Source organism: Thunnus albacares, chromosome 14 (assembly GCF_914725855.1).
Source record: "Thunnus albacares chromosome 14, fThuAlb1.1, whole genome shotgun sequence".
Taxonomy (NCBI): Eukaryota; Metazoa; Chordata; class Actinopteri; order Scombriformes; family Scombridae; genus Thunnus; species Thunnus albacares.
The window spans coordinates 17507058-17526813 of NC_058119.1; the positions used below are offsets into that span (position 1 = coordinate 17507058).

General features: G+C 41.7%; 1 protein-coding gene across 2 annotated transcripts in view; it reads right to left on the minus strand.

Annotated features, from left to right (window-relative positions):
* Positions 1-8974, minus strand: part of LOC122997545 (cGMP-dependent protein kinase 1) — an 84895-nt gene extending 75921 nt beyond the window's left edge. The window contains exon 1 of one of the 2 annotated variants that reach the window (XM_044373756.1): positions 8223-8974. In XM_044373756.1, the coding sequence (XP_044229691.1) occupies positions 8223-8479 (257 nt within the window). In that variant the 5' untranslated portion in view covers positions 8480-8974. Of the gene's footprint in view, positions 1-4127; positions 4741-8222 lie in introns of those variants that run through there. The other variant, XM_044373755.1, reaches the window with a different exon arrangement.
* Between the last annotated feature and the right edge of the window lie 10782 nt (positions 8975-19756).

The window sequence follows — 19756 nt, forward strand, 5'->3', positions numbered from 1 at the left end:
ATCCCCTGCTAGCTGGATATAAAGGCACTGGTGAACTGCTGCTTGCCTTTTTGTGCCTGGTGCCCTTTTCAGAAACAGATTTCTAGGGTGCATTGTTGATGCTGATCACCTGTGGAGCTTATAGCTAAAAGGGCAAATAACCTGGAAGACATTTATGAGGCAGAGCTCCCCCTACACACAGGCTTCTCTGGCCTGGTGCCATGCTGAAGCAAAGTCCTACACAGACCACGTGACTACACAAACCAAACTTCAAGCAAGAAACTTCAATGTCTGCCATGATACAATATCAGCAGTGCCCAGAATTTTTTTTTTTGTTTTTGTTAGATTTATGCACAGAGCACTATGAACATGTCTGTGTTTTTCAAAGAGCAAATACTACAAATTCCTCTGCACATTTATGTATGTGAGGTAATGTTTAATAGAGCTTGCATTGATCTTTTAAGGTCACATGAATTTTTCTCCTTAAAAAACGAATCTGCAAAGAAAAATGTTGACCCCTCCGATAAAAAAGTCAAAATTGTGGGAGATGCCAAACAGCAGATATTACGTCTGGCATGTAAATACAAATTTCAACCTTGACAAACATCTACAAATTTCAAGAGCGTCTTTTCTACCATCAGCTGAATGATTTGTTTTTGTTTGAGTCTCAAGTAGCATGCTAAATGATCACTAATGTACTTTTTGCATTCAACAGCCGGCTGAATTTTCAGTTAGGGTTTCAAGGCTTGTGGATCCCCAGACGGCCCTGCTTTTACTCTCTGACAGAAATTGAATTGAAGCTAGAACAGTTAGCCTCTCCAACAGAACGACCAGGATGATGTTGAAGTTCCTCATTAGAGATTTTTGACTCTGCCTTTGAGAGTCAGAACAAGCTCCTGTTGGGAATTGAAAAGAGAAGATTGAGGTGTTGCACCTATTTTTAAATTCTCACCACTCACTCTGTATTCATATGTGCTTCTCAAACCCTCCTCCTTTTCTCAGCAGTGACTGCACATGGAGATGATTTTGATTTCATCTTGAGGTTCTCATTAGGTTTTGAGGTGTAGATCTTAATAAAGGTGTGAAGTGTTGTGTTTTTTTGGACTGTGATGATCCTTACGACCTTTATTGAGATGGTGAAATAGGCTTAACTTTATACAGCAGAACTAAACAACCAGGAACAAACTGAAAATCCGTTTCCTTGAAGTTGACCTTTAATACTCTGGAAATGTGCCTCAATGACCCCGATTCTGTTACATTTACACCCAGGACATTTCTGGCCTTTTCCATCCCAATGGGACCCCCTGACTCGAGCCTCTGCTAGCAACGTTGAGCAACGTTTTGTCCGCTGCGGCCAACCAGACCCTTATAAAAACATCAGCCTTCCTCTCCTTTGTGAGGATGATATATTTGCCTTCATCCACTAGTGAACTTTGGGGCTGAGCAAGTTCAGTCTTCCTTAAAAGGAGAAAATATGCTCTTTTAGGGGGAAAAAAGAAGAGAGATGGCAGAAAAGTGGGAGAGGCTAACAGGAATAAGAGGCAGATGGAGGGAGAGGGATGGATAGCGTATGTGTAAGGAACACTCTACGGGCCTTGTAAAGAAGATAAAGTGGGCAAGAATGAAAGAAAAATATAAATATTTAGCCAAATCCAACAGTCATTATCGCTACACTTCAAAAACCAAAACAAAATGAAAATATAATGGACCTGCTTTTATCCCAGGAGGCCCTTGTGTATTTTATAGAAGAAAAATAAATTGTCTGTGTTGTCAATTGAGCAATAAAAAATAAAACCTAAGTTACAAGAGTCACACGGAAACAAAATAGCTAATAAATGTTTGCTTTGTATCATGAGAAAAATATGAACTTTTTCAACTTGCTCGAGCAAAGATGTCCAAACTAATTGGATAATGATAATACTGCTGAACTAATCAAGAAAACAGCGCCCAGACATACTCAATTATTTGCATTCAAGAGTCTGTCTGCTTCTCAATCATAATTTTTTTCATGGCTATGCTTATAAGAATAGAGACACTGAAGAGAAAGTCATTTTCTGTCAGATGGAAAGTGTGAAAAGAAAATTGAGGCTATAGCTGGGAGGCTTTTGATAGGAGTTCAAACAACCACTTGGTAAGAGGAAGTAAATTTTCAGTCACATCAAGAGATTTCCTTTTCGATTTTGAGATCATGCAAAACTGCTGTCACAACGGGTTTTTTTTTTTATAAATCTGTCCAATCTCAAACTGCCCTTTGTCCATCATAATTGAAAGATGATCGCATTGAAACTCCTGAATAGATGAGACACCAAACTCTTCTGGGAGTAAAAATGTCAAAAGGCTTGACAATCCCCCCAATTTTTTTGAAAAGTTGATATTTTGTAGATGCTGGGTTTTTTTTCAGGAACCTGATAATGAGAAACTTCCTGTTATGATCTCACTAAAAGCCTCTTTGGGAAATCCTTTAATGGAAATAGCCATATACAGCAAAAGCTTTAGGATGAGGACGATAATCATAATGAAACGGTCACTCTAGTGTGTTGTCCTTATCTGACATTCCAAGCCCAGCGTCCAGGGTCTCGCGTTTATTTATGACTGTGAGACAAATAAAACAAACACAAGAAAAGATTTGGCTTTTTGTGTGTTTTCTACACAGCTGACAGGTATAACAAAGACTAATGGCCTGTTCCTACTCAAATAAATAACCCCCCTTCATATTTGAATCTCCTTTGATGAAATCTTTGGAGCTTTCTTTGTCTGCGTGTCGAGAGCATAATGCCATTCATATGACACATGTGATCTATCTGCAAACTGTGCAGTGTTGTTTTTTTTCCTCTCCTTGTTTTTCATTTTAGTCTAAAACACCATGACGACAAAAGAAACATTTTATCAAATGCTTTACTGGGGTTAAAAGTAGATAATATACCAATAATTTAAATCGAACACCTTCGTGCCTATGTTAAGTGACGTCCATTTCTGCATTTCAAAGCTGGATTTAGTTTTGATTATGTATTGAATATATCCAATATTTCCACATTTCAGTGTGCTTGCAGAATGAAGGGTAGATATTCTTCCCGACCACCACAGGGGTAAGTATTGATTCATAATAACACAACCTTAAAGTTCAAACTCAGCAGATAAGTGGGTTAATTTAAAACAGAGTCACTTTTCTAATGCCAGCTTCAGTTTGAGAGACTGGCCTGACGTTGCAGACCAGGTTGAGCAGGAAAAGGGTGCTTGAGAGTTCGAAAAGAGAGAGAGATTAGCTCTAAACAAATCATAAGGTTAACATGCACAGAGAGCCTGTTAAGACTGGCTGTCACAGAATATGTATGGGCGGCTCAGTGGTTAGCACTGATGCCTCACAGCAAGAAAACAAGAAGGCCATCCCAGGTCCTTTCTGTGTGGATATATGTTCTCCATGTGTTTGTGTGGGTTTCTGCCGGGTGCTCTGGTTTCCTCCTACCATCAAAGACATGTATGTTAGGGCTAAAACTCCTGTCAGTGCCCCTGACTACTGGCACTGGCAAAAAAAACTGGAGTTGGTCCCCGGTTGCTGCACCATGGCTGCCCAATGCTCCTAACGTATAGGATGGGTCAAATGCAGAGGATTCATTTTGTTTCAATGTATGTGAGTGCTGAGAAATGATAATAAAGAAATCTTAATCTTGATCACAGCTTGTATAAGATAAGCAAAGGTATATTACACTGAGCTACCACCTCCAGCTCTCTAAACCTATAATCCCCTTTGACTGGATGACATTTCATTCCTCTCTAATCTTAGCCAATTATTGGACTGTCCGGCTACCACTGGACTGCTGGACAGCTGATTAATCTTATTAATAACTGTCATGATTGTTTCCTGATCATTTTTCATCTCATTTTCCTATAGTTGAAGGCGTCATGACATTTCCCCCTTTACGCACTGCGTGTCTATGTGTGTGTGTGTGTGTGTGTGTGTGTGTTTTGTAGAGCAACACCTCATCCTCCTTATGTGCTACAGGTACCGTACCTGCTGCGCCATACGTAACATTACGCACAGCAATCGGAAAGGTGACTAAGGGTGAATTAATTCATACTTGAGTGCAGCAGCTAATACAAGATGTCGTTATTAAAAGTGAATATTGTGAGATTATAATATGGACACCTACTGTGGGCTTTTGGGGTAGAAAGGTAGGGTGACATGGCTAAGATCCTGGATGTCGAAGGCAGTGGGTTCAGCCGAGATTGCCTGTCTCTTCGTCCGCTGCTGCTCATGCAGCTCATTCTGCTTGTGGACCTGCTGGGTTGCCGGTTTGATAACGGAGCGATATTTGTCCAGCTCGTTCTGTAGTCTCTGTATAAGCTCGTCTTTCTGGTCGAGTTCCAGTTCCAGTTCGTCGATGAGCGCGTCCCTCTGGCGCAGCTCCTCAATCTTCTCCTGGAGCGCGTACTGGAGGTCGCGCAAGGTGCCCATTTCACTTGGTGGCTACGAGCGACTTCCCCAGTAAGTTTATCGAAATGTCTGCAGTCTAGTCTTTATCCTCGCTCCTCTGCCACGCTGCTCATAAACTTTATCCGGCATCAACAGCTTCGGAGGATGCAGCCCCTGTCTCTCCTGAGGGGGGGATTCCTCCGTCACAGTCCGTCACAAAGCGGATGTTGGGAATTTAAGCGAAGGTATGCTCGGTGGATGCCGCGATTGCCAAGGTGAGCCCATAAAGCGTCTCAGCCACAGTCACGCAAAGTTTCCTCTCTCTCTTTCTCTCTCTCTCTCTCCCTCCCTCCCTCGCTCCTTCCCTCCCTCGGTGCTGTGACAGCGGAGGACCGTCCTCCCCGAGTGCGTCAGGCTGAGACCCGGAGAGAGCGCATGTCGAGAAGGGCGCCTACAGGAATCTGTGGCACAGTGCAGTCTGCCACTCCAGAGAGAACTGCGCTCGTCTCACATGAATAATGGACTCAGTGAGAAAGCCACTGCTCGGAGAACCATGTCATCATACCTCAGTAACTGGTCCTGACGCCCTGAGGCTGCTGAGTTACAAATAGATGAGCACCGGAGCCTTAATGGATGTTGAAGGTGATGGAAACTTAATGAACCTCAGTGTAAAAATAAACAACATGTTTGTCATCTATTGGGGAACAGAGGCTGCACCGCTTGTATTGTGTTGGAGTACTTGTAAGTTTTTGTCAATTTGGACAAAAGTGCAAAAATCAGGAAATATTTGAAACTATTAGTGTGGATTTGAACCAAAACAATTGACTTTAGGCAATACAAAGCATGTCAAAGTGGTAAAAAGTAATCCCACTTTTCTCAATGTGTGTGTGTGTGTCTGGGTGTGTGAGTGAGTGTGAGTGTGTGTGACAGATTAAAAACTGGACCAAGTGAAGGTGCTAAAGGCAAAGCATGATAACCTTACAGTATGTCAGACACCACCAGCAACAGCTGCTAAGGCTCACAACTCTTCACAGCAGCTCCACATTCCTCATCTAATCTTGTGTGTGTGTGTGTCGACTCTGAGCGCCGCTCTTGTCTGTCCACATTATCCCAATGAGTCATCTGAAGCTCAGCGAACAGCATTTGGCCTGATGCGCTCTGGACAAATTCAGAGGAGGATAAACTGCCAAGGACAATCTGACAGGATGAATAGTTACTGAGGCTAAAACAGCAATTACTGTGCTGAGAGTGGGGAGTCACAAGCTGGCAGTGTGGACAAAAAGTGAAGAGCAATGAGATTTCTTTGGCTGTAAGGAAAGGTGTTTTTGGTGTGGTGGTCAAAGAGCATTTTTTCCTGACAAGCATGTGAACAACACTAGGCAGAGACAGTTGGTGTAATAAAAGATCACAGCTGCCCTCTTGTGGCGGATTAAAAGATCAACCCAGGCAAACAACAACAAGGTGTCATGCCTCTGCTCTGCAGGAAAAAAGGTCTATCACTTAATGTTCCCACAATACTGGTGTTGAATTAGTGAATTAGTGACTGACTGAGCAGTGTGTTGAGGAAATAGGTTGTTTGTACTGTTAACAACAATAAAACAATTAGATATATCATTGCACATAATGGTATGTACAGTAGGCTTATGCACAAAAAGTGAAAGTGCCCCTATGTGGCAACCTTGGAGAGATTTGAATAAAACAAATGCGCATCAGCAGCTGAGCACAAACAATGCAAACCTGTTTTCAGAACTCACAGAGGTGAAAAGGTATAAATGTAAGCTTTCTGTGAGACTTTTAACGAGATGAAGCACCTGTGAGGAACACCTGTTCAACAAACAGTGCAGTTAATAGTCTGTTTAAGCCACTAACATAAAGGCTTTATATATTTTTCTGAAAAGATTTGTTTTCTTGTGCTTCTCTCTAAATGCAGATACCTAAACTTTCTAATGAAGCCAAAGCAGCCTCAGCTAATTAAAAAACCATCATATTTTCTTTTATCTCTGTCAAGGGAAGCAAAAGTTCATAGGGCACAAAGCTTGAGCAGCAGCAAAGTTTACTTTAGATTCAAGCTCTGGCTCTCTCAAGTCCAGTGTTGCATCCCCATCCTCCCATCATCAAAAGGCCCTCTCTCTCTCTCTCGCTCTCTCTCTCCCACTGTCCTTCAAAGCACCTCTGCGCTTTAAATTTCACCTCTCTAACCATCCAGCTCAGCCCTTTTCCTATGCAGATCAATAGAAACAGGATCCGTTTCTCCATGGTGCGGTAATCCGATGAGTGGGGCGGGCCGCCGGCTGGTGCCACGTCCCTGACTCTAATGGGGGCGGGGGGGTCACAACGTCTCTGACCCCACGGTGGCAGCACAGGTGGACGCCCTTCTCCAGACACCGGTGGCACCGAGAGCAATCACGTCATTTCACCGGTGCTTTACACAAATGCAAACAGGTTTACTTCCGTTTCACTGCACATGCATCACAGCCACAAGCAATTAGCCTTTCTGTTCACTGGAGGCCCATTCAAGCGCTCATTGTGCCTCATCAGCTGAGTATATATGCATAATTTGACCTTTTTCAGAATAGACCCAGGTCCTATAGAAAGGTTGACAATAGATCATCAGTATACCTGATTATTTTTGTCTTGAATATTTGTTAGTCTTTATTTCTCAACCTAGGTCATTCAGGAACTCTGTGTCTCATTCTCAAGTACTTTTTATTGTAATTCATTATGCTTCAGGACTCTCTCTGAAGAGTTTTGTGTTGTCTGAAGGGACACTGAGCATCAATTAATGAGTGCAAATAAGGAGCTGCCCTATCTGTAGTTTATTCATGCAAATGAGGATTGGATATTGTCTAGCCATCTTAACTAAATTAACCCTACTGTCTGTTGCATCTTAATTGAGTTATCAGAGTGATTTCTGTGTGTGTGTGTGTGTGTGTGTGTGTGTGTGTGTGTGTGTGTGTGTGTGTGTGTGTGTAATATCAATATAATTAGCCATTTATCCTGATGTGATTCTGATAAGAGAAATTGAGATTAATAGAAATTAAAAAGCGCAAAAAGAGAGAGAGTGTGTGTCAAACTTTTAGCTGGGAGTAATGGCAACACAATCAAGCTGAATAGACTGAAAATAAGTGAATAAATGAGATAATAACTGACAACTAATCACATACAGGCCTCATGTGAAACCCTCAAATTCAGGACAACCATACTGTGAAGCTAAAATGAGCACCTAAAGGTGATGCAGGAAGCATATGGTCAAACAAAGCGTTTTCTAATGGAGTATTAAATATCCTCAGACATGCACTTCGGGTCCTCAGCGTCCAGCTACTAAAAGCCAATAATGCATCGCACTTCCTCCTGTCTGTGTCCTGTGGGACCGCCGTGATGGATCTGATCAATTAGGAGCTCTTTCTGAAACTCGCCTTGGAGCTGCGTCATCGCCCCCAAGAATGAAAGTGCTCGCCCATTCATGGCAAACGTCTCCTCCATCTCTCATTTAAAAAAGAAAGAAAGAAAATGTAGAAAACAGCCAGAAAAAAGCTCTGTGGGGGTGGAGATAGGCCACTGAAGTGCCACAAGAAGTGTGTGTGTGTGTGTGTGTGTGTGTGTGTGTGTGTGTGTGTGTGTGTGTGTGTGTGTGTGTGTGTGTGTGTGTGAATGAGTGTGTGGAATTCATAACATGTTCATTCATATTTTTGTTGAAAAAAAGAGACTTCTGCTTCTAATAACATATTTCATGGCACATCTTTACATTTTGGCAGTGAAAAAGAAAAACACAAAGCTGACACATGGGCGTAATGGGAAAGTAAAGTATCAATGCCATGCTGAACAATCTTACCAGTCAGACTTGGCATATTTCCGAAAAGACTGCCTTGACAGGTCCTGGTGCGTTTGAGGCTCCGCGGAGATGCCCTGCGCCCTGCGGGTCCTCGGTCCAATAAGTTGAGCGCTGGGCAAAACAGACTGACATTTGTGCAATTTTCTCTTCAGTTCTTGAATCTCGTCTTCCCTGTCCGCCAGCCGCCTCTCCAAGTCCCGTATCCTCTCCTCCTTTAGCAGCAGGATCTTAGCAAAGTCGTCCTCCAGGTCACTCATGTTGAAAATCTGCGTTAAACTTTGCCCCGCGATTCTCCGCTGATATGGACAAAAACGATTAACTCCAAGCGCTCGCACAGGTTGTGGGAAAACGGACACAAAAATCCCCTCTAAATACGCTCAGGATGATGATGATGATGATGCTCCGATAATGCCCCTTCACTGCCCACTTGTTTATTTCAGAAGAAAAGAGCAAAGCGGTGTTTAAAGCCGGGAAATGGACGATTGATGGAGCAGCGCTACGCTACAGTCCACCAAGCCTCCGGGGAGCAGCTGATGATCCTTCATTGAGAAACCAATTACAGCAGCTCTTCCTCTCCCGAGGACGCAGGCAGGCCGTCAAACTGGGCACTAAAGAACCGAGACAACTCCTGTACTTCACCGCCTCTCACACTGCAAACACACTGAGGAAGCTCAGGGCTGCTGTTACTGTTGCTGCTGCTGCTGCTGCTGCTGTCAAATATTTGTTTACCATATATCTGCACAATCCGGAACACCCTTTGAGTGACAAAAGCGCAAACACCAACATCACCTCCACGACCTAACCTACTGAAAAAATCAATTGTCCCGCACCCGTATTGGCTTCACAGGACAGTGGATTAAGCCACAGCTTGTTGGCAATGGATACATTTTATATATGGAATGTGCACACATCAGTGAAGTGAAAGTAATCTCTGTACAAGGCTAACAGCCTTTATATTGGCCAGAAGCCTCTGTGATTGTGCTTGCACAGTGTTGTTATGGAGATTTATTCATTTATTATGCGAGTTTTTAGGATGACTGTGCCTTTTTTTTATCAGTAGTGATCCTAACTTGTGTGTCACAAAAATAACCAGTTGATATAAAACAGCAAATTCAGGACCATACAATAACCAAAATCTTTTATATAATGAAATTAGACATCAGAATTTAAGGCTGTGAATGGCAAAAATGAATGATTCATAGTTGCATGAGATTAAAAAAGAGGCTTTATTGTGTGCATCCAACATAAAGTAGCCTAAAAGCTAATTACACAACAGATTTGGAATGTGTAATCTTACTGATTAGTTTAATCAGTAATTACATATTTTGGCAACAGTGCTCGTCACTTTCATCCTCACTATGCTGTATATGGAAGAGAGTTCAGTGATAGATCATCACTTCTCTGGCTGTAATATTAATCTCCAAACCCAGCCAGTCGTTTTTTATGCACCATTTTTCATTCTACTGCCTAAATCTGTTTCAACTCAATGAATTCATTGAGGGGGGAAAAAAAGGGAGCTCATGGGCGCTAGGGGGATGTTTCATTAAGATTCTGGGTTAAAAATAGAGTGAACAGATCTTCCCTTCGCTCGTGTAGTTCAACATATCTCACCCTTGTCTACTGCTTGCCTTCTTATTATTCCAACCACCTCTTGTTGGGCTGGAGATGAATGCTTGTTGCTGGAAAGCGTGGCCATACAGGTCTATTTGAAGAGTTTTATTACACATTATTTGACATGACCTTTTCCATTCAAACCTGCAGATCTCCAAATAGTTCACAGAGGAATATTGCCACGATAACTGGCTGTTAACCCTCGTCTCCCATGTGAGACTTGTGATAACCCGTTTAGCTCGCGCCTGGCTTGATAATCACCCCGAGAGTTATCAGGTGCAGATTGCACGGTGTCTCTTGCAGCGGCATTTTTACTGTTGTTACTGAGATCTCTGTGTATGTGTCTCTCCATGTTTCACAGTGATTGTGAGCAAAGTGAATGCAACCAGCATTCAAAGACAAGGTGAGGACTGGGGTCGTGCTGTTATCAATGTGGAAAATAGTGATTGATTAATTATGTATGCAGCAGACACTGTGCCCATAATGACAGTGGTAAATTAAGTATCACCTTCTGTGACCCTGTTCATATCCACGGAGAATATGGTTACACTGAAAAAGCACTACTGACATCCTATTCAAGAAAAGGACATTCATGCATTTGGGACAAAAAAAGATGCACAATATCAATCAGTTTTTCATTATCTTTGATCTTTGATTTCATTATCTTTGAACCAATGCTCACTATAAGTGCCTGTACCTACACACACTCTTTACGTCGTCACCATGACAATATCAGCGTCACTGGCCTAAAATCTGTGTAACCTCAACACAAGACTACTTCCATGTTTACACAGGGTGAGAAATGCTGCACTACCAGTCTCAGCTTGTGTTGTCTGAGCACTAGATGGGTCATCTCCCTTGGATGTTGCAGGTTAGGTAATGGACCCCGAGTTGACCTTACGGCACTTAGAGATAGACACTCTGACTGCCTCTCGAGTCGCTGTTCGTGGGCGTCATTGAGTTCACGGTGATTGCTGAGTCTCGCTGCGCTGTATTTAAAGGTTCATGTGCTGTCTTTGCAGTGTTTCGAAGGCGTCTCTGGGCAGAGAAAAGCCGGTGCCCTCTCGTTCGCCTCGGGGACAGATCAGCTTACGGAAGAGAAGAGGGCAGACATTAGTCACTGTTTTCCTGTAATACACTCACACACACACACACACACACACAAGCGAGAGAGAAATAGAGAAAGGTATCTTGGGTATACCCAGACATATACTTGCACATTATTATCACCCATGCACAAACTCGCATACAAAGATTTATGTAACCATTCACAAAGCTAAAATCCCTGTAGACACACAAACATGATCATGCCAGCAGCCCGTATGGAAACCTTAGAGGGGATTACTGTGAGTGCAATGGTAGGAGAGGTATGTTGCTACATCTCTGGAGAAGCGTCCCCTTGAGCCCCTGATGTCTTTAATACTGCATCTGGCTGCGCTCTTGTTGCCTCTGCTGCCGGTCCCAATGAGACACCACCAGCTGGCCGCCTGCCTGGGCCTGCCATCCCAGGAGAGGTGAGATGAGCACTGGGAGAGTGTGAAAGAGAGAGACATCATGGGGCGGGCACAGGAGAGATACTTTAGCCTGGAGCCATCTATTTTTGAGCCTTTTTCAGTACCGAACAACACTAAATCCTGCACTCTAGCAGCAATATCATACTCTGACTTCACATCACATTGATGTAGTCTTACATTGTAACATGATATCATATCCAGAGCTGAAGATTGATCATTCGCTTCACACTGGAGATGGATAGAACCAGAGCACAGGAAATTGACTTAGCAAACGCAATAATGATACTTCCTTCCTGTCTTTCTGCATTAGTAACATAAATATCAGATAGGTGGGGATAAACTGGATTCCACTTTTTTGTAACACTGCTAGGGCTGCAACTAACAATTATTTTCATTACTGATTAATCTATCAGTGAATCTGTCTGTGAAGATTCTCACTCATCAAGGCACTAAAGACACTTAACATCTATAAAGAGGCTATGATCAATATTTTGATATTTATATATGGATCACATGGCTACATGTATGTGAAAGGGGTCGCTCGTAGATGTTTTCACTCTCACCATCCTCGTTTATAGCTGCAGCAGGCAGCTGATTTTGGTGGAAACGCTCTGATGAACACATTGTAAACTACTTTCCCAACACCGAACAGCAGATAGATGAAGCTAGCAACAAGTGAGAAAGAGCCAGATGTTTCCCTCAACAGAGCGTAAAGGAGAGTGAATATTGGATTTATATCTGCCAGGTCACCAAACACAGCTGCAAATGGATGCTAATGTGTCTCTTTTGGATGTGTAAATAAGCAGCTGTTCGCTAACAACTTCGCCGTATCTACTTAAAAGGTTATAATATGTTAGTGTCGTGTTCGCAGCCTGGTTTTACTCAAAGTGACTAAAAGATCGGATAATGCAAGTGTAAGAAAAGTATAGCTACTTAAGTCCAGTTGTCTTTGATGTAGCAGTTCAAGCTATCAATTAATCAATGAATAATTTCATCAGTAAAGTCTTGAAAATGTCCAAAATTACCCAGAGCTCAAGTTGACATCATCAAATTGCTTGTTTTGTTTGAAAACAAACAATCCAAAACCTAACTATTTAATTCTAAAAGATGAATAAATAATAATTAAGGGGTTGGTTGATTGATCTATTTTCTGCCGATGAACTAATTGATTGAATCATTTCAGCACTAGACACTCCCTGAATACTATACAGTCTGATGGAGAGAGGATACTGCATTTTGCATTTTGGTGTTACAGAGGGAAGAAACGTGTCTGTGAGGTGAACAGAAGGTCAAGGGTCACTGGTTGGAATGCTGTATTCACGTCATCTTCCAGGTGCACTGGCTGACTAACATTGTTAATGGTCTTAGTCACATGTACAGTGGCCCAGAGAGGTCAAAGTACTGAAATTGAAGGAAACAAACAGACAAACCACAAGCAAATATAGGAAAACAGTTCATTAGTTTGACAACCCATACACAATTTAGATAAAAAAAAAGCCCTGCAAAGAAGTTGAATAAAAACTGCAAAACACATTCACTGGTTTGACTTTACATTTGCAGCGTAACAAAACACAATACAACAATACAACAAAACACAGAAAACATGCTACAAATGCAATACAACATGTTGGAAAATAAGCAAAAAGAATTTAATCTATTTTAGTTATTATATTATAATTATTACAGATACTTGCTGGTATTAACCTGTCACTGTCATTCCAATTTTCACATCCACTCCATGCAGGGATTGGCCAGTTGTGCAGAGGTAAGCAAGCAGAGTTTGGATTTATCCTTCTAGCTCTCTTTTTTCATTCTTCACGCAACTCTTTGTTAGCTTTGATGTGTACAAATAACCGTAACACTATGAATGCCTGAATAATATCATGTCTTCCCCCTGCTCCACTGTTTTGTCTGTTTGCATGTGTTTTATTTAGTTGCAGTGCACTGAGCTCTCAGGGCCTCCGTACACATGGCCGCCCACCCACAAGGTTCACGACTTTGTGACAGAGGAATTTTGTCTCAGACTTGCATCTTTTGTCAACCAACTGAAAATAACAATTTAGGGAAATGAAATCATGTCAACAATCTCACGAATGCCTTTTGTTTGGTGTTGTGAAATGAAGTGACATTAGCAAATGTTAAGCTGAAAAAAAAAAAATACTTATTTTGAGTTTGGCATTGTTGTAACAATAATAATCTGCTGATGTTTTCCAGACATGCTAAAAAATGGCTGCCAGTATTAGCTTCAAGTTGAAACAGAGGGAACAACACGTGGTAACAGGAGAAGAATACAAACAGATATTGTCATGAACCCTTATCCAGGCTGCTCCTACATCATCTTATTTTTACTGGAGAAAATGGAGGCTCTGCTGTTCTGTGTTCACTCAGGTGAAACTGGATTATTTTCTGCTCCTCTGGTAATTCTCGGGTGTAACAGAGGTGTTTCTTTTCACGCCTGTCTCAAGCTGTCTGACACTGTGTCATCAAGGAGCAGGGAGACAATAGCTGTGATGTCGTCATTTCAGAAAAATTGACTGTTTGCTTTTCCTTCTCCTGTGTGTGTTTATTTTAAACTGAATTGAGGCGTGTGACGGTTTAAAAAGCAGCAGCACAGATTGTGTCCATGTGGGGAGTTTACTTTTATAAAGCAGTATCAGGCTTTATTTACTAATTTTACAGACAGATTTGTGGTATAAATATAGTTGTTCATTGATTTTAGTCCATGTCAGGACATCTGGGTCATCAGAGAATTTATAGCTTGCTCTCATTTTGAACCTAATCTGGTGCCACATCCGTAAAAAAAAAAAAAAAAAAAGAAAAAAAAAGATTGAAATCCCTGCATTCATCACATTATTGATACCCATCTCGAGTAATGGACAAAACCCTGCCTGCATTGAATGAAAAGAGACATGTTATGTAAGCTGTGGAGAATCCCTCTCATCTCTAAGGCTGTGAGATAACAAATAGCCTCCTTTCCTTCCCATCTGGCTTTACAGCTGCTGCACTAAAGCAACAAACTAATATCGTGGCAGAGATGGGTTGTAATTGATGGTTCTGTGTGAAATAAATGACCCTGCTGATGCCTCACACATACACTAACATGATCTCACTCTCACTACCTGAGTCTCACTTCCTATGTGTTTGTGTAAGTGTAAGCACGTGTTTGAAAAGGTCATCACCTGTGACACATTTGAGGCGAATAACTGCCCGAGAGGATGAGTTGCTGTGACTTTTTCTTGGAGCTCGAAATGTGTTACATTGAGTGCTAGTCCATCTCCAGAGGAGCCTCTTTTTCTTGCGTAATAAGCTGTAAACACACCTGAGTGATGAGTCACTTCACTGGGGAGCTGGGACCTACTAGCGTGCCGTTATCGGGCTGTTTGCAAGGAATGTGTTTAATGGAAGCTAGTTTGAGAGAGCACGTTCCTCCCCCGGAGTAAACCATACCATATGGAGGATATACGTCAGGCTTTAGGCCAAAGCATTTCAGTCTTACTCTGTGAGGGTCAGGAGACAAAGATGGGACTGTATGCGCAAAGCTTTCACATATACTGAGCTTGGTCTGCTGAAATTCTTTGAATTGGGATGTTTTCTTAGACATTCCTCTTAAAAATAAGAACCAATTCTAGTAAAGCTTTTACAAGACATCACAGCCCATTATTCAGCTTCAAATGAATGGCTGTTATGAGAAAAAATGCTCTCCAAGCACTTAAGTTTTGGGTTGACCTCTTTGTATTTCAAACTCGGCAAATTAGTAACAGTCATATTGAACTTTGTTCAAAAAGGACTTTAAAAGGGACTTTTGAAAAGAAAAACCCAAAGTGCTCCACAGTCCTTAAAACTAGAAGTAAACAATTGAAATAACAAAACATATACAAACAAAATGATGATGTAATAATAATAAGAACAAACAATAAATAATATGATGATATCAATAAGAACATATCTTTAAAAAACTGCAGGTTTATTAATAAATTAGTTTTCAGTGTTTTTAAGTCTAGGTTTCTATTCATACAGGAGTCAACAACAACACTGAATGGTCAAAGTCTCAAGCCATTTCCACATTGATTACTAATAATATCACCAAATATGTGTAGATGTAGGCGTAATGTGTGAGTCTGAGAAGACTGCAGTGCTGGAAAATTGAAAATTAGGCTTTTAAAGCAGCTTTGAAACTGTGATTTATAGTGTGGGTCAATCACATTCGAACCTACTATGAGTTAAACTGTCCTCCATTACACTGTGTGCATTATGAATGAATGAATAAGAGGCATGCTGAGATTCTGACCAATGGCAGCATCTGAAAGTGAACATCCTACCTCCGGTGAGATAAAAAGTTCTCCTGCAGCTCCATGTTATTCTGAAAATGCTCCTGAATCCCTCAAAGCTCTCTGAGCTGTCAGAGAGTATTCTCCAAATATTTTTAAATACACTCTGACCTTTAACATTTTCACCAAGCTTATAAGCAGCCTCTTATTGCAAAAACATAGCATCATCAGCTGTTCATAATTCTGAATAATGTTTAGAGTAGCACATGGAGATGGAAAAGTTATAGGTAGCTAGAAGACGGTAGCAGTTGCAAGTTATAGAAGCCTTAAAAAAAACAGACATTGCACCCCCAAATTCCTCTGGCACATGCCTATCTCTGCAGGGTTACCAGCATACTAAGCAAGCTTTGCACAACCCGTGGAAGGAAGTAATGTAAAGTCATGGCAGAGGCCGGTCTAAGCGTCTGGAGCCAGCTCTGACAACAGTGCCACAGCACGCCTTCACTTCAACAAGCTCATAAAAGTCAGTGGAGCTAAAGATAGGCACAAGCAGCGAGAGGGACAGCAATAAATCAGTGGGAGACCCCCAGGGCTCAACTAGAAAGGGTCCTCAGATGTTGTAGCCATTACGCTGATCCTCAGCCTGTCACTGAACTAAACCCCTCTTATGATGTGCACTGTGACCTAAAGACCCAGCTGTCCTGTGTTGCGCTTTGCAGTCGGATGCTCAAACAATGACCTAAAGATTTGTCAAACCTTTGATAAACTGATGATACTAGCATTAACTCTTCAGGAGAACCCTCTCCTGCCTGCACGGTTGATCCTGGCTGCTTTGCGCCCATAGGGGCTCCACATTCCTGTCTCAGCTGGACATTCAACAGGCCACCACCTGCAGCATGTCAACAACCACAGGCTCAAACCGCACAGGGTTAACAATCCCCCACTCACTGTGAAACCATTTACCGTCTCCCTAACTGGAAGGTGTTATAAAAACAGTGTCTGAGAGCACTTATGGACCTGTTAGTGAATGTTGTTTAGTAATAATTTAAAAAATAGTAACAGTTGAGGCAAAGAGGGGAGTAATAGTGTAATTTTTTTTGATGAATGTAAACGAGAAAAATGAAGAAAAAAATATAGCTTCAAGATAAACAGTAACAAAGAAATCAAATGATAGAGAGAAGGTTATGCACATACAATGCCAAAGATCGAGAGATGTTGGGGATACAGATGATACAGTTAAAGCTCAAAACAAAAGACTGACATCTTTGATTGACATTTGCCCATGGCTGTACGTGCTAACAGTAGGGGGGGGCAGGGGGGAGTCTTGTCTCAGCTGTCACTTCTGAGTCTGTGGTGGGAAAACGTGAGAAAAATGCCCACACTCTCCGCCTCTTAGTCACATCCACATGCTTAGATCCCTCCACCACCCCGATAAATCCACACTGGCACATCTTTTGTTTTCCTCCATGGCTTTGTCTCCTTCTTATTGTTGTTTCACTCAGATTGCTGTCAGTCATTGTGTGGCCATTAAGAGTTGGAGTGTTTTCCAAAGTCTTCCCGTTGAAAAGATTGAGTGACTGATAAAATTTTTTTTAAAAAGCATCATTAATTTTCTTTGGCAGCTGAATACACCGATCTGCTTTGATGTCTGATTTAAGAAACCATCCTTCAGCAAGAAGGAGCTGGCTCACTGTTGGTTACGTGCAAATGTAATTTCCATATTTGCATGACAAAGACAAGACTGACTGATACTGGGAGAGATTGAGATATTATCTGCGGCTCCTCTTGCGTGGTTGCTGATTTGTGCGGCGTTGCAGTTGCCTAGTAGCCAGCGACGCCCTCTTCATTTCCAATCGACATCACATGGCGCCAGAGGAGCTCACTAGAATAACTGGACAGGCCTCCAGAGGCAACTGCTCACTAATGTAATATGTGCTAGAGTGGCCATCTCTAGAGTGTGAGAGATACAGTGATATGAACAGAAACAGGGAGACATTCTTCATAGATGCTTGAATGAATCTGTCCCTATATTGCGTAACAGCACGCAGCAAACTCACCCTGAATTCAGTCAAGAGAGACCCTTATGACTTTGCAAATGCAGTAAAAATCTGACCACGTTTTCCGGATGAGAGCATATCACTGTTCACTGCCGCAAAAAACTGGTGGATGACTCAGCCTCAGGGGTCGCTTCGAGATATCTGGTTGAAAAGTCAGGCATGGCTGCCGGGAAACACTCCAAGTTTTCACGTTCCAGGCATGATCACTCTTCATTTGCCTGCGCTGCAGTAAATCAGCCATGCAGGTCTCCATTATGGGAACCCTTTGACCTTGCACAAGCTCATCAAGACAAACAGCATCACTCAGTGGACACACTCATCACCCAGTGTACTGTAGACTTAGATTTCAGCTGGACTGTTTCTCTTATTTCTACCATACCATCCGTGCCTCATGAAGTTATAACCACATTAATCACATTTATATTATTTTATTTGATCTCCATTATTTGCAACACAAAACTGCTCCCTGCTCTACTTTTCAATAACAGGGAATGTTCCCACAGGCAAAAAGCATGATTTATTTAACACAGTGGACTTGAGAGCTTTTAAAACAGCGAAGATGAAACCTGCTTTTACAGGCTCTGCTTTGAGTTTTTAAAATCCTTGCATGGAGCAGCTTATAGAGACATTTAAAATAATAGCTGTCTTGAAGATTGTTTGATGGGTTGCGATCTATTCGGCCGTTACGCTTTGGTACTCTTCTGAACTGCAGAGAAGCATCTCACTGAAGCTGGTAGTACTCCAGGATTATTTCTCAAGGACACTTAATGCAGGGTGGATGCTTTATGGCTTTAACAGCTGAAGAACAGCCTCAGTACTTTCTATATAAGGCCATTATTGTGTCCCTGTTAATGTTGTAACTCAGTGAACTAATATGACAGTCACATACGGTATTAAATAAGACTTTGTGGCGTCTGTACTTATCTCTGACATTCCCCTTTTGCTGACCAAAGCTTTGTTCCTCTTTCACAGCGTCCAAATGCCATCCTAAAGCTAAGAAGTCACAATGTCATCTCGGATCAAAGGCAGCTGTGTCTCTGTGACTTTTTGAGGCGTTCGGTGCCTGAAAATGATTCATGTATAGTAGTATAGTCAAGGAAGTGGAGCTTGATTCTAAGCATCAGAATACATCGATTGCCAAGAATCATTATCATTGCTGAGAACCACTGAGAATCATCAAAGGAGGAGAAAATAGGAGGAGGGCGGAGGGAGGCTCGCTTGCAGTCGACGTTGCAGTCAGCTGCCATATTTCAAAATCATTCTGTATTGATTGACTCCCTGCTGATGGGCCTTTCAAAGCCTGTGCAGGTCTGGATTCTGACTCAATGTATACTGATGGAAAAAAGACATTTTATGAGTTTAAACACATTAACTTATAGTTGTGGGCATTTGATGATTAGAAAGTAATGCCTAGGCCAGGCTTAGTTTCCCTTAATGCCTCAAAGCCATGTCCTTCAGGTACAAGGTTATGAAACAAATCCTCATTTCCTGTGTGACCCCACATTAGGACAATATCAGGCCACTCACTTCCTATATGCTCTACATTAAAGATGCTCTAATCAATATTTTTATATCAGCAATGGATCACATGACTTGTATGGGAAAGAGGTCATAATGGTGATAAACTTACAGATAATTGTAACCCAACACTGCAGTTCCCCTCAGCTGTATGGAGCGTTTTAGCGTCTTTCAGCTTATTGTGGATAAGGAAGTGGTGAAGACCAAAACAGAGCTAAAAGGAGAGTAAATATTGGACCTTCGCCAGGTGGCCAGAAACACAAATGAATTCAAAATGTTGCTTTTTGTCTGCTGAATGTGTAAATACAGAAGGCAATTGTTTGTTAACACTTTCACTATATCAACTTTATTGGTAATGATATGTTGAGTCTAAAGCTTGTTGCGCTGCTCCAAGTGTCCAAAAACATCAAATATTGCAGATGATACTTTTAGCAGTTTGATACATATGAGTCCTACTACTCTGCTCACCAGTAGCTATCAATGTCGTCAGGCCTTTCTACAAATATTGCTGCAAATAACAATTATTTTCCTTAATGATTAATCTGTGGATTATTTTCTCGATAAAT